Below are 15969 nucleotides of genomic sequence, written 5' to 3' on the forward strand. Positions count from 1 at the left end.
ATTAAATATTCTGATGAGCCTATACAAAACTTCTTCATAGCAACAGTTTACCATCTGCTGTAAGCAAAACTTCTAAACCTTTGTTACAGCAAAATGTGCCATGCATACAAATTAGATAGACATAAATTTATGGGAAAACTTTAACAGCCATCCCTGAAAACATTACTTTGGTTGTCATTCTGAGAGTATGAAGCAAACAAAAATCCTTCTTCCTCAAAGACAGAAGTAATGATTGCAACATAATGGCAACTATAAGCAGTGTAACCAGCTGTGCGAAGCCAACCTAAGAAGAGTTTTAGGAAGCATACTAAATTTGGGAGGAAACACAAATAGAACAGAAAAACAAACCGCTGCAGGTATTGCTGAAAACACCCAAAAACCAGAACAGAGAAAATTAATACAAACAAATGTGAAAGAGTATCTCCGGTGAGGCAAAGGTGAGGGCTCACATGGTTGGGATAAGCAGCAACTTCAAAAAGGCTTAGCTTAGTGATGAAGTGTGACTCTATGGTAAATAATTCTACTACCATCACCCTCCTCCATGGAGAGGAAAAGCCCTGTGCCCTGAAGCAGCACCCCTTTTAACACCCACTGGTACCAGCATGCTCACAGAACAAGGACCCACCCAAGGGATCCCCATGGCCAACCAACCAAACCATAGGTCCTGCTGAAACAGGGAATATCCTTGGCTGGTAACATGCAAAACATCTGCTGAAAACCAGGAGGAGGAGACTCGCGAGAGGAGGAGGTAGAGGGACAGGCTGTGGGTGACAGCCCGTGCTGGGACGTGGAGTTCAGGAGAGCAAGGGCACTGCCACCACAGCTGGTGACGGCATCCAGTTTGTGAAGGGTGACAGGCAGTGGGCATGGGCCATTCAGAAAGTAGGAAGGTGACTGGCAAAGGACTAGAAAGTTAAACTCACTAGTGAAATCAAACATTAACAGCAGGATGACTCAGGAAAACTTGACTAAAAAATTTGTCAGCACTGGCAGATACCAAGAGAGCACCTGATTTCCAGCAACAGAAGAGCTAAGTTCTGCCACCCCCTTCAGTGTGGTTGGCAGGATTTCTGTTTAGAGTTGCTGCCCCAGGCAGAGAGGACACGCTGTCCAGTAGTAACTGGCATTAGGGTAACTCAAGCAGATTCCCAGGCCTCTCTTCCCTCCTCTACCCTACACTTGACTGGCAATGAGTGACTGCTGAACAGAGCAGTTTTCACGTGGTGTGACAGCACAGAGGATTGAAATGCCGAGTGACTCAGAAAGGCAACATGCTTAAAACAAGCTGCTGAGACATCTCAAAGCAGTTGCCCTCAGCTCTAATCTCCAAATCACTCTGCACATAACCCCCTGACAAGAGAAAAGCACAGAACTCCACCCTGCTCTGGCTAATCAGTTAAGAAGTTCTCTATCTGCAGCAGTAAGAATAATCTCCAAGAGACTACTATATTTAGCTAAGAATCTTAGGGGCAACTTGTCTTCTTATGTAGCTGAAAAGCCCAGCCCAGCACAAACCTGAAGGTGCATTCCACTTGTGGGAGTGCACTTCTATGTCACCCACAGATGAGAACACATTTCTCCAGAGAAACCTACGGAAACTTGACAGCACATGAAAAGAGATTCTTTGCCTGTTAGTAGAGAAAGCAAGATATGAAATTCCTCCTCCCTGTTTCGTACCTAAAGGACTTCTTTTTCTCAATGTTCTTGTTCTTTTCTTTTTAGCAAAAGATGGTCAGCTGGGAACCCACAGTCCTTCTGGAGTAGCCACACTTCCTTTAAAATCCAATGAAATTGGGAGGGGTGTTCAGTGATAACCTCAAGTCTCTCATGACTGTTCTGCGGCACACACCAGGGCCTGAGGGATTCTAGCAGGGATCATAATTTATTTTTGTTCCCTATATACCACCCTCAGCATTTTAGTGCCTGAATGCAGATCTGCCTCAATACGCTAAAAATCCTTGGACTTGAGTTCATGTATGCATGGACTCACTCTTACCAGAAACATTTGAGACTCAGAAGTAAAAATCCACACAGGGCAAGCACTTTTCCCCAAAGCATATTAGAGCAGGTTGAATTTCTGTTTGCTTTTTCAGAAAGAAAAAATGTATAATATCACCTTAAAGAAAATTCACTGTAGAAAGCCATCTCTGGATAAGCTGTTCTAATATTTATTTTAATTCCTGACTAGGAACTAATACCTCAGCTCAAAATTTAATTTGTACAACTTCAGCTTCCAGCCAGAAGATTCTGATGAAGTCTTCATTATTATCAGGCTTACACTCAGATCAGTTTACAGTGAGATTTTAAACATTTTTAGAAATGACATCTTTGATGTACCCTGAGGTATGTTTTTTCAAGGGGAAAAGAACCTCTTCATTATTAAAACAGTGCCCAGCACAGGAGAGAGAACATAGTTGAAAAATACATCAAGAACCAATTTCCCAAAGAGACATTTTCCTTCCTCCCAACTCCATCTGCCTACTGCAAATGAGCTCAATTTGGAGCTTGTTCTCAACACCATGCACCTACAATAAAACACCATGCACCCCCCTCTTACAATAAAGGTGTTTTTCTTCTCCATTCATCTTGGTAAGAGAAATCTCAAATACCCAAAAATCCAATTAATTTCAGTTCTGTGGAAATTCTTGAAAATTCAAAGGACAACCACAAATGCTGTAGAAGCAGCATGCTGAGTGACCATCAGTCCTAACTCCAACCAAGCTACAACAAGCAGTTATAAATGCTTTATTAAGAGAACCTTTGAACCAAAAAAAAAAATCAAGCTTGCATATTCAGCTTCTATGTAGAATTGGTGTCTAAGAATTGTGCTCTAAATTATTTGAATTAAGTTCAAATCAAGAAGTGGGAAATCTGAGAGAAGTAAGAACTGAGCATCAGAGGGACTACGGTTTTCAGCTGAACAGAATAAAGATTAATTTCTTTTCCCAAGAAACAATAGAGTCTAAGATGCATAAACAAATCTGTTTAGTTTACAATTAAGCTACTATATTACACAATTGGTTTATATAAGTTCTAAGTAGGATGAAAAGCCTCTCCTGGCTTTAATCTGATTACAATTAAAAGATTACATTTAAAGTACATGGGTTTGTATTTTACAGTATTGTGCTGAGTGTCAGTAACCTGCAAAGATGACTGCTTATTAAAAAAAGCGGGCAAGAACATTTGCTGATGTAATTGTATTTTCTGCCTTGTTCTTTCTGGAAGCAAAGCTGCCATTTAATGCATTTCACTGGGGAACAAAACCAAAACCCTAAAGCTATCTGTAGGGAAATTCATACCTGCTTAGACCAGCCAGGAACTTGGAGCTTGAATCAAGGCTGCAAAATAACCAAGTATGGATGTTAGCACAGGAGCAGCAGTACCTCAAGGGAATCTGGTTTTGCAGACTCCAACCTTGATCCCAGGAACACCATGCCCTGGGATTAGAGATTGCATTTGGAAGCCTTAAATTTTCACTTCTGTTATTGGTAAGTTAAAATAAAGATTAACAGCAAAATCTTACTAATCTAAGGACAGAAACACAGGCTCAAAAGTGAGATTTTATTCGTATTTGTTACTTATGCACAACCCGAAGTATGATAAAACTGATAAAAACAGCCTAGAATAGTGTTTACATCACTAATTTCAATTCACATTTCGTCCATAAAATACCAAAAGGAAAATGACAACATTGCAGGTTCAGAAAAACAGTTTGGCTACTATGACTGAAAAATTTACACTATCTTCACCGGTCACAACTGATTTCTTGTTTAATGCTTATTATTTAAAATAAGCACAAATTACAAAATGTCAGACACACCCAACTTCTGTGCTCATAAAATATATCTTCTGTCATATCAAATTTCAGTAGATTGGGAAGAATTTTCTGCTGAGATACTTCCTTTCAGCATGTATCAAAAGAACACTGAGAGTGCTCTCACCACTATGCAGTGATGTAACACTGAGGTCCCAGTTGCACGTCCAGCTACCTCTCCAAAGAATCATTTTGCAGGCCACTGTGCAAGCACAACATGATGGTCAGGACAAGCCATCTCCCACATAGTGATGAAAGCCACCATCAGGCTACAGCCTAAATTCTGTCCTCCCTGGTGGACACACAGACCTCAGACTCCAGGACACAAAACAAAGCACACTTCAGCTCTGCATTTTAAGGCAAACACAAAACCAGCTCCAACTGGGACGGAGATCAGCCAGTCCCAGCAGCTGCCCCTGGTTACCAAGAGCTGTGGTTGCTCACCACTATGCAGAGATTGGGCATACTTTGTGTGAAAAATTTTAACACCAGCCCTGAGGCAGCATGTTATCCCTCTATCATAAAGGCAGCCACCATGGATTGAAAAGTCTTATGAAGATTAAACAGCAATGCAGTAGCCAACAGTTTGCATGCAAACATCGTGTTAGACTGTTACATTCTCAGGACTAAAACTGTTAATGGTGCAAACACAGGTTAGATAATCACCTTCCATTTATCTCTTTATTTTACATACTTCTTTTAAGATCAGGAGGAACGAGGGGGAGCCTCACAGAACAAAGGAGTTTTACCAAATGTTAGACCTGGAATTACACAGACTTCTCTTACAAAGATTAAAACTGTAATCTGGTAAGGAAAGAACTCTTCCCCTGCTATGAATAAAATTTAAAAGCCTCATTAGGCAAAGCAGCAGCCTGACTCTTGGTCCAGAAAAGAAAAACAGAACAAACCATTTTAATACTGTACTGCTGATAAAAAAAAAAAAGGAAAACAAGGAAAACAGAGACAGTCAAAGCAGACTTTATGGCAACAACTATGCCTAGGAAAGGACCGAGGAAGTGAGTGTGTGTATATATATATGGCATAGTACCTCCACAGACATGAAAACTGCTTTAACTGCCCGTGTTTTACCCATGGGATGTACTGGGAAAGAAATACATTCAAAGTAAGAGTTTTGAGTCAATGTGCTACATGACTACACATGTATAAATCAACAACAACAGAACTTATTTACACACATGTTTATACCTACAGGAATAAAGACCAAGTTTAATACTTGTGAAATGTATCTGATTGCTAGATCCAGACAGTTCCAATCTTTAGTAACAGCAGTAGCATTTCTGCACTGCAATACCCACACGGTTTCCATCAGGTCTATCCTGCATCCAGTTGATCTTATGATCATAAGACTGAAAAGTTCTACAGGTATTTCCATTTTCATTTATAACACAGACATGCATCTGCTACCCAGCAGAGATCCCCTAACATGCTTCCCAACAAAGAGCCAGCAACTTAGAGCTGGTACTGTTATAGACATATCCTGTCTGCTCACCAAATGTTGGTTTTGGATCATGTGGGTTCATTCTTCAAAGTATACATTTCATCATCTGCTACATTTTTAAGATAAAAAGGAAGATAGTAGAAAATCAATTCTGTATGCATAAAAACTTAAGCCCAAAAGTGGTTAAAAATAGACTAAGGTGGGCATAATTAGTACCTAATAAAAAAGCTAAAAGTCAGTTTAACGGAACTCAACACTTCACTCAGCCATACAGTTAGCTGCCCTCAAAGACTAACAACCAGACCAATTCACAAATATCTAAGTTGTTTAAATAATTAAGAGTAAGATGTAAAGTCAAAAAAAATATATTTTATCCCTTCAAGAACGGGAAAGTAAAATAAAATGCTGGTTCTGTAACAGTGCAACAACTGCAGCATATTTTGCACGCAGCACAAGAGTTGCTACACTTAGTGGCACTTAAGTATTATGCAGTAAATACTGAAAGTAAGACAAGTTTCTGATCTGCATAAGCATAATCACATCATTATTACCAGAGTTGCTAAGCTACAGCATTCTGAATAATACCAATTCAATTTTAGCGCTTCCCTCACTAGCCTTAATACACGTCAACATCCTGCTTTACATCTTGCTAACAAAGCAACCACTGAAGCCAAGTATTTAATGTAGTTGCCAGTAGGCTTGGACCACGTTCAATCTGACCAGTCGTTCTCATCAAACTCGGAGTCGTCGTCGGAATCACTGTACTCCACGGCAATGCGCCTCGACAGGATGGTGGCCACGTCATTGCCAACGGGCTCGCGCTTTGCCTCCTGCTCACGCTGCTCCTGCACCTTCTTCAGCTGAATTCCTGCAGACACAATTACTCTCAGACAAAGCTTTCCAGGCAAGAGATTTCATATTTGGCACTGTTATTGGTGACTTTGTTGTATTCTTACAAAATACTAAGGAAGAAGGAGGGGAATAAAGAAAGCAAGCACTGAGGTAAGAGAGCCTCCTTGAGCAAGGAGGAGGGAAAGACAAAAAAGGCAGATGGGAAATAATTCTCAGGCACTGAATACTTCTGGACTTCTAAAACTGTCAACAATATGCTGAAGCTAAATATTCAAGACTGTACAGGTCATTTTGATCTGAAGATGAAAGTTTTCAAAACTGTATTTGTGAATACTATCAGACATACAGCTCCATATTGTAAGCCAGGTCAGGTAGAGCCGTAAGTCACTGGTTAAAAAAAATCAGTGGGCTGAAGCCTGGTGTTGGGTAATTCTTCTGAACAGAAGAAAAAAACAGAACAGAAGAAACACAAGTGCTGTGTTCATTAGATTATGTCTACACAAACACTAGAACACACTTGACAAATATGTGCATCTTTCAATGTTAGATCCAACCTTATGGCTGACAAATATCAGAACAGGGGTCTGGTACCTGTGGTTAATGAAATCCGCCCAGCTGGGAAAAGCAGCCATAAAGTCATTTCAGTGGAAAAGACTTTGCTCTCCCTGAAAAAAAGGAATACCTGAAACTCAGTGTGCACTTACCCATCCTGATGGCAGCCAGAAGATCGCTCCGAGCATCGCTCATTGGTGCCTGCTTCGCCTCCGAGGCCGGAGGAGCGTGCATGGGGGAGGAAGAGAGGGATGCACCTGCAGCAGGAGGGCCTGGAGGGGGAGGAGGTGGGCCAGGAGGAGGAGGAGCAGTGACAACAAGCCCACCAGAAGGAGGAGGATGAGTAGATGTGTATGTAGAGCCAGTCACCAGTCCAGAATGGGAAGGTGGCACAGGAAGCTGAAGGGGACTAACAAATGCGGTTTGTGCTGAAGGAATCATAGGGGGTGGAGGAGGAGGGGGAGGACCTGTAGGATTGTAATAATCCACCATCTGAGCTGGGAGCATCCTATATAAAACAGAACAAAAACATTTAATACATTCAAAGTGAGGACTCAGAAAATTATCTCCCCTTAAACTGCACTCATCCAACCTCAGGTAAAACAAAAATCAAAAGCAATTTGAACTGGTGACTTAAATATGCAAGTGAATATACATGTAAGAATTATCAAATATTCCTGATATACTGAGATTTAAGACAAATGCTGAAGCTAATGGCAATGTCCTTTCAGCACTCTACAAAGTGAGCTTTTCATCTTAATTCTCCTACCTAGTTAAGTATAAAGCTACATTTCTTATTAAACATCTACTCTGTGGGACTGTTAAGTTCAAAATCTTTGATGAAGAAGGGACCAAGAAAACTTCAGACTACACCCTTCAATTCCATAGAAGGTCAAGAGGTAATAGAGGACACAGACATGGAGGACAATGGCAAGTATGAAAAGAAAGATTTACCCCAAGGTAAATGTATCTCAAGTGCTTCTTCAGTTAAATTTATCAGTTTAAATACCATTTAATTAAATTGATACATTTGATTGATTCTTTAAATAGTAGGCACAGGGAAGAGCTCATATCCTTGTTAAAATGTCATTGAAAGAAATCTTAATCAGGAAAAGAATGAGAATTGGTAAGAGTTATGAAGTAGCTAAAGAACCAGATACAGGAGACAGGAGCTGAAGCCAGGTGAGTGATTACATTGAGTGACACATGCCAGTATATGACAACTGCAACACCCTGACAGTGGTCATGGACCTGAGGAATAAGCACAGTGATGTCTTACACAATGGAAGCAACAGAGAAAGGGCAGGCTGGAGCAGCCACTCCTAACTGAGTCATCTATAGCAGCCCGATAGCCATGAATCAGGCAAATGCTATCCCAGGAAGCATCAAGCAAGGATGACAAACCTTGGCTTGCATAGTAAAAAAACAACACAGGCAAGAATGACTACAACTTTCCTGGGGTTACAACTTGAAAGTTTAAGCTATTTGCACAAAGGAACAGACTCGTTAGAAAACAGATGTTTTCTAGCTACAGGAGAACCAGAACTCTGGAGCAAGCCTTCCTTCAGAATGCATTCAGGCAAAATATCTACACAGGCATTCGATAACATTCTGCCTTGAATTACAAAGTGGCATTCCTCCTGTGGTAGTATGGAATTTGTGTCTGAAGAGACCCCTTCCAATTCTGTCAAAAGCTTCTCTAAAAAGGATTTCAGACAAAGACTGCCAGATTAATCACGATCAACAATACTCTTTCTGCACACTTCCTGAAGTTTAAAATACTCTCCAAATTATTCTTTAACTACTTTCCACTTTAAAGGAAAATTATGTTGTCTTCAATATTGCAATTAGGCACCCTTACTATTTTACAATCATATTGACTTTACCAATACTTCCACTTCATTCAACACAAACTTGGTTATTTCTGCTTTCACTACTTCCTCACTTAAATTCAGTTCATACACAGAAATTATAGCCATTTTCTCATGGCCTCCCCAAGGAGGTAACTAATGTATTTGGGGTCTTTGATGCATTACACTTTAAGACGGTTATGAAAAACATGCATTCCTCTGGTTTTGCCAAGAATCCCCTAGAATAAATCAGATTTACCCATATTCTGCTGGTACCACAGGTACTGAGCTGTGCTGGCCATCTGAAGGCTGGGGTGGAGGTGGAGGGGGTTGCTGAGGTCTGTTTAAAGTGGCGTGTCTTACAGTGGTGGAGGGTGGTCTGTATTCATGCTCATGGCTTTGGGATGCTGCCATGTACTGTGGACCATCTCCTGCTCCATAGGAAGGCATTGCTATCTGCTGATGGAGGGAATGATTCGGAGTAGCAGGATAAGAATAATCTGTAACATCAGATGCATGGGACCTAAAATTAAAGTAAATTGATGCAGAAGAATAGATTATGTGAGTGTAACAGGGCATTATCTAAATAACTGACAAAAGAAGCTAAAAAGAGTACAATCAGCATTATTTTTTTTGCAAGAGGATTCTCCGATTTATCAAACACCACTCCCTTTTAAGTCCACAGAAAGCACAAGAATTTTAGTAGCCATATGGAAGCTTATGGTTTTTGTCAATTATTTTGACAGTCCATTGTTTGAAATTATAATACTTACCAGCCTGCCTCAAGTTAACAATGGCAGCAGAAAAAGAAAAGCAATACTACAAGCACTTGCAATTATGCAGAAGAACATATTTTACCAATGCAGACAAAACCAATTTCAAAAGTTAGAAAATTATTTTTGTTTGCACAATTAATTTTGCTGGAAAGGCTTAAAGAAACTGGGAAATATAAGTATTAGTTGAGCAGAGAGTTCATAAAGATACAAAGACTAGGATGCTCTGTCAAATAAGCCCAAGAGAGGGAGCAAAAGGATCTTTTCATCCCATTACTGTGAAGACTTGTTTTAGTAATGAACAATGGTGCAGCCTGGCTTTTAGTGAACACAGTGAACTGATGCACTTATATGTGAGCCTGGAAGCAAGGTAAGCAACAAAAAGCCAGGGCTTTGAGCAAAATGAAATAACAAACCCTTTGGGCATTTTGTCCTCTTTCATGCTTCCTGCCTGTTCCATTTTCTTTGCGTCACTCATGAACTCAATGCCCATTTTCCTTCTCTCCCACTCTTCTTTTCTTGTTCTTACTTTTCTCACATTAATTTGCTGGTTTCTGTTTGGATTCAGCTTGTGTTTCTCTCTCTAAAGCACAATAAGTATAATAAATACATTGTAAATTGCCACAGTCCAAACACTGGGATGTCAACATTTAATGCTCAAGTCTTAAAATTACCAAAAGAGACCCTTTTTTGTTTTTTCTTTGCTTTAGCAGTAATAAAAAAAACACAGTATAACCAAATACACTTCTTTGGGACCTGATTTACAAAATACTGCTCCTGCAGTAGCTGGCAGCATGAAAATATCTCTCAAACTGGTACATATTTCTAGATGTATGGGTTTTTTAATCGCTTAAGACTACTCCAAGGTGAAAAAATAGAAAGCCCTTTCTCCACCACAGTACCATTCTCAGAATTAACCCTTCATGGATAAAACATTTCAGGATTCAATCTCAGATATTTGATTCACTGAAATGTAAAATACTCCAACATTTATAAAATATAAAAAGCTTATGTAAGCACAAGATATCTGTCACACAAGCAACATCAAAATCCAACACAGATATGCATCCTACAATTTCTGCTTAAAAAAAAAATCCCACAGATTGCAAATACCACAGATATCTGCAGACAGCCAAATACATGTTGACATTGCTGGGAGATAAAAACATATCACTTCAATACAACAATTTTAACTCAGGAATTCTGGAAGCAAGGTGTTAAATCTGAAAAAAAAAGACTCAAAAAGTGTGAAACAACTCCTGATGAAAAAATCCACACCTTTTGCTAGATCAACCTATGCAAAGCGTTGCCAGGCTGCAGTGTTTCATTAAGACTAACAGGAGACAAAGGTCTGCATTAAAAACTGTAAAATAAAACCAACCAAACAACAGTTTTTAGACAGAGGGAGTCTGAATATATTATTAAAAGACCAATAGCAATATCAAATATGTTTCATTACTTTTCACAAAGACCACAACATTACAAAGTTCTGAGCAGATTTTTTTCTTCTAAATCAATCTCCACTGGACAGCAGACTAAAGGTATCAGTCCACACTCTTACAGTGGTTGCTGCCTCCTTGACCTAGCCATTCAACAATTTAAACACTTTTTTTCCAGTGGACTATGTTTATTTTTGTATTTATTGCTAGCATTTAATCACAACAGACATAGGAAATAAAATAAGTGGGAAAATCCTCTACTGAGACCAGCTTAGTGTAAAAACTAAGACTTCAATGCACATCAGGTAACTCCCACGAAGCTCAAAGGGAATCTCAGTCAATGAAGATGAATTCTTCTGCGTATCTCTAAGCAGAGTTTTTTGTTATTTCAAGCAATAACATCTCATCTGGTTATCTGGTTTTGTAGCTTGCTTTTTAGACTAATGTAACATCAAAAAGCTGAATTCTTCTCCCACCAAAGCATTCTTTGCAGGCAAAAGTATTCTCGACTGAGTAGATCACAGAAAAATTTAAAATTTATTAAGCTACCAGCAGAGCACCAAACAACAAACTAGACACTACAGAAGAACTACTGACATTATCTACTAGAGGCTTTGTAACTACTGCTACTGAAGATCAAATATAAAACATGCAGCAAACACTTCTTTCTCTGCAATACATAATATCATGATGATAAAATGCTCATGTGAAGCTGAGGAAGAAAAAAATCGTTACAGAATCTGTTACATCATTTATGGTCTAAAATAAACTTGAAAAGAATGTTTTAAACATGCATTGTATGCTTTGTCTAACTACTCCCATCCTGTAAAAACACCTAATTCTACTCAGTATTGCTGAACATACAACTGTGGTATAACAAACAGCTTTGCTGTAAACAGACCTAGTATCTGGGGACAGTGATCCCTCGGAAGATGCTCCATGGTACACACTTTGAGACAACCTGTTGTCAGGTCTAAGCTCTTTGTCATATGCCATCATATTCCACTCCTGGCGTCTGTTCCTGGCTTTTCTAACCTTTTTCACCTCACGGGTGGTGCCATCTATACGCTTTTGCTCCTAATGTCCAAACAAAAGAAATAAAGCATGCAAAGAGAGAGAAAAAAGGAAAGGAAGAAAGCTGGTTAAAATGCAGTTAGAGTGCATGAAAATAAGACCAGATTTACAGATGAAGCCAAGTCTTCTTAAAATTTCTCTGGACTGAAAATAAGAATATCTCCTTACACTATGAACCTCATTAGTAGCAGGACTTTTGATTTGCCTGTGTTCTGTAGGACGCTTGTGCTACTGTGATGACAATCTCCTGCTTTTCCTAATACAGAAATGTGACCAATTTTAAAAGCCAGAAAGCCAAAGTTCTTCCGACATCATGTCTTTTATTTAGACTATCCTGAAGCACTTGTAATTTTCATCTCCTGAAAATCAAACTTCTGAGAATGTTAAATAAGCTCAGGGTTATTCTGGTTATTCATTATGGTCACAATCAACAGGGCCTGGGGATGTATGGAGAAATTGGACACAATTTCTTATCCCATAGTCTATGTGAAATTACTTTTGTTTGTTTTAACTTCCTCTCCCTTCTTAGATCTAATTAACTACTGAAATTCCTCCTAGTTTCCCCTCATCATTGTTTCCCATTATCTGATATAAAAATGAATCACACTAATTCTCTCTGCAGCGAGTCAGTAATATTCAGGCCAGCAGTATATTACAGCTTGACAGACTTGGCTGCTTGTATCTTTCAATATAACATCAGGCTCAACCAATGTCAGTGTACCACATTTATCTTTACCTCACTGATAGCAAAATCTCCTAATACTGGGACCCAATGCTTTCACACCTTGGAAATGTTGTACTCACCTACTTCTGACTATTCAGTGTAAGTATAAAATCATACTAGTGCTTCAGCACAAAAAAATGAACAAGATTGCTCATTCAGACTGAGAAGGGTCAGCTGCTCCTTGTCTCAGTATTCATGACAGCACAGGGTTTTTTTTCAATCCGCTCTAGACACCTTAGAATACATGTTTTATCTATTAGTAGGTTGATATTAGCCTTTTGGCTGCTAGAAAAATAGTTCCTCAGGAAAGAACTAAATTGCTATTCTGAGAATGCAGCCAATGAATTGCATTGAGAGAAGAGCATAGTCAAATTCTGGTAGGCAAGCCTTCTAGTGGGGAATTTAGACCCACAAAGGTCTAATATATGGATATTATATGTAGATATAAAGGTATAATGAAAGGGATAACAGCTGGAAAGCCAGCTCAACAAGAAGTTCATCACAGATGAATACAGGTTTTTTAGTCCAATTGTCAAACAGCACAGAGTAAATAATTCTGAAATAATGTGTTTGGCACTACATAACTAACAGAAAACTATCAAATGGCTTACTTGCCCTTGTTTTGGCTCTCTTGCTCATTTATGCACATTTGCATGAGGAACATGCTGATCCTGCTAACATTTAGAGTGACAGAAAAGACTTCTTGAAGTTCAACACCCAAATGTTTTGACAACTCTTGCTCATTTCTACAGTAAACAGATTTTTGGTCTAATTTATGTTAAATAACAATGATCATCTTAATGGTTCTTAATCAGTTCTCCCAAAATATTTTTCCTCCACAAACATTTTAGAATCACACCCTTTTGATGTCCGATAGTCACTCACATCAAATTCTGCCAATCCACGATTTGGAGCAGAAAGGACACAGGTTCAGTCACGCTTTATTTTAAATATATAAAGTTTTGATAATTGCCATGGTTGAATATATGCTTGTTAAAAGCTTTTCATCTGTCTTTTTCAATTACTTGCTGCAAATGTTTTGTTTTTTTTTTAATTTTTGATTTTTTTTTAATTAATTTATTAAGATTTTGTTACCCAAGTCATGTTATATTTCAGAAGAAAGCCCTTTTCACTGGAAACACTTGGTCTTGTCTTCTTTCAGAACAACAATTTTGTCATCTAGGGGTCACAACTACATCTTTTTTTGCAAAATTCTAAATAAACTAAATATCCACCTTTTGACCAATATATGATGCTACTGGGAAGACAATCATTTTGATATCCTGTACAATTATGAGTGCATACATGACTGCTTTCAGTTACTGCGTATTATTTAAAGAGATCACTTGTTTTTTATGAAAAGGCAAATACATATGGATGTATAAACAACAAAAAATAAACACAGAGCTTAGCTGATTTTAATTGGATCAGATTTCATCTGGACAGGTTGTTCCAGACCAGCATCTGTAAGTATGCTAATGAATAAAAACACTTGAATCCTTTCTACTCAAGCAGTACTAAACCCTATTGGTAGTGATATTTTGATTAAATATTACATCACTACATCTCTCTAGAACATTAAATGTTTTCCAAAACAGTGGGGCAGCCCTACTACTAGCACCTGACAAAGCTACATATACCTCTAAGAGTGGTTTTAAGCTGTTCCAGTAGCAGTTTCATTCCTTTGACAATGCTGACAGCTCTAGCTTTACTACCCAGGGCAAAGATGACAGAGCTGTAGGGGAGCTGAAGCCTTTCTAGATAACTACAGCTGGAAATATTTCTCAAGCAATTAAAATAATATTAAGAGGAGTTACTTTTTTTCAATTGACTGTAATAGAAGCTGTGGCAGACAAGTGGGTGTTGTAGATTAAGACAGAAAACAGGTACATCATTCACGTTGGCAGGAAATTATTTCAGGAAACACAAAACATATTAGAGTCTTCAAACAGGGTTGAGTTAATTGTAAGTTTGATATTTGCATCAAGAATTAGCAAATGACATTTCAAGCATCTTAATAAAGAATTAAGAGCTAGTAACAAAAAGTAGCTTCAGCAAGTATTTGCAATACTTTCAAAAAACTGGAAGCACAAGTCTAAAGTATTTTCCTGACCACAAATGTATAAGATCCTATCGAAACACAAGTCAACAAGAATGATTTCTGAAATACAAGCTTTCCAAATTTGAAAGTTTTTACTTGCTTGAATAGCTTATTATTCTCAGATAAAAAGGCAGAACAATGAACAGCAAATCAGAAGAACTTTCCTTTGTTTCATCACAACTGCCCTACCTACAGTCATTTCATACAGTCAATTTAGAGAACTACTGATACAAACCAAGACAAAACTATACTGATCTCTCATATATATGAAACTATACTGATCTATAGAAAGTAAAAAAAAAATAGACTACACAGATTTTAAACTTAAAGAATTAAAATTTCAGTTTTCTTCAGAAAAAAGTTCACCTGAAAGAGCCAAATCAAAGGAAGCCTGTTAGATATTTTCAATTAAACTGTATAAAGAAACAAAAAGCATAATATTTGAGGCAAAAAGATTACACTCTTCACAAAACTCCCGCTGTAACAGCTCCAGCACTTAGGGCAAATTACCAAAATAATACTGGAAAACTGATGCACTGGTTCTGATACTCTGATACACATCTGATACTCTCAGATTTCACCAAGCACCTGAAAAATTGAGGCTGAAAAATTGAGGCTAGCTGCATTTGGTCAGCTGATGAGGAGGATGGCATTTGGATGTCTACCTTGTACTTTCCTAAACAATACACATTTATTTCACCTGCAGTTTCTCAACAACTACCAAGTTTTGTGCTTCTGTAGAGTACAAATTGAGTAAATAATTCTCATTTAACAGATTGAAAATTTAAGTTCAGCTATCAAATTGTTAATAAATGCTCTGGATTCATTCCTGGTTACTGCTACCATGAGGACAAGAATAAAAGAAAAATTACATTTGGTTCAGCAACCTGTGGAATAAAGTGTGCCTGGGAGACATCCCACCCAAACCATCCTGCTCTTTAAAGGACACAGATCATGAAATGCTTGAAAACCATCTTCTGGAAAGCTAAACCTCAGATTTCTACCCATCACAAAGTGAACTTTATCCATGCAAACTCAAGTCTATGCTGCTTTCTTCTTAGTTGGACTTGGCATACATTTAATCAAATCAAATAGCACTTCAGCTAGAATTTATCAAGGGGCATTTCTGTGATGCACGGCTATAATCCTACATGACTGGAATTGAGCGTACTTATGTTTGTAGACTGTAATAAGACAATTAAAATCTACAAAAAAATATACCATGGATGGAAATAAGCAAGATGTGTTGCCAAGTCTAAAAGTAACTTACACATATAACAGTTTTTTAGAAATTATTTTAAAGGAATAAAGAAATGTTCAAGTGATTTTAA

The 15969-nt window shown here is 38.2% G+C and overlaps 1 protein-coding gene across 5 annotated transcripts in view; it reads right to left on the minus strand.

Annotated features, from left to right (window-relative positions):
• Nucleotides 1-3547: 3547 nt before the first annotated feature.
• Nucleotides 3548-15969, minus strand: part of WASF3 (WASP family member 3) — a 64202-nt gene continuing 51780 nt past the window's right edge. For 4 of the 5 annotated variants that reach the window (XM_088051926.1, XM_088051929.1, XM_088051927.1 and 1 more), the window contains 4 exons: nucleotides 11641-11816; nucleotides 8787-9050; nucleotides 6830-7185; nucleotides 3548-6141 (listed from right to left, as the gene is read on the minus strand). In XM_088051926.1, coding sequence (XP_087908052.1) covers nucleotides 5984-6141; nucleotides 6830-7185; nucleotides 8787-9050; nucleotides 11641-11816 — 954 coding nt within the window. In that variant the 3' untranslated portion in view covers nucleotides 3548-5983. Of the gene's footprint in view, nucleotides 6142-6829; nucleotides 7186-8786; nucleotides 9051-9716; nucleotides 9884-11640; nucleotides 11817-15969 lie in introns of all 5 variants that reach the window. The other variant, XM_014257397.2, reaches the window with a different exon arrangement.

The sequence above is a fragment of the Pseudopodoces humilis genome, chromosome 2 (genome assembly GCF_049639895.1).
Source record: "Pseudopodoces humilis isolate 2021_Gansu_Grassland_sample_001 chromosome 2, ASM4963989v1, whole genome shotgun sequence".
Lineage (NCBI taxonomy): Eukaryota > Metazoa > Chordata > Aves > Passeriformes > Paridae > Pseudopodoces > Pseudopodoces humilis.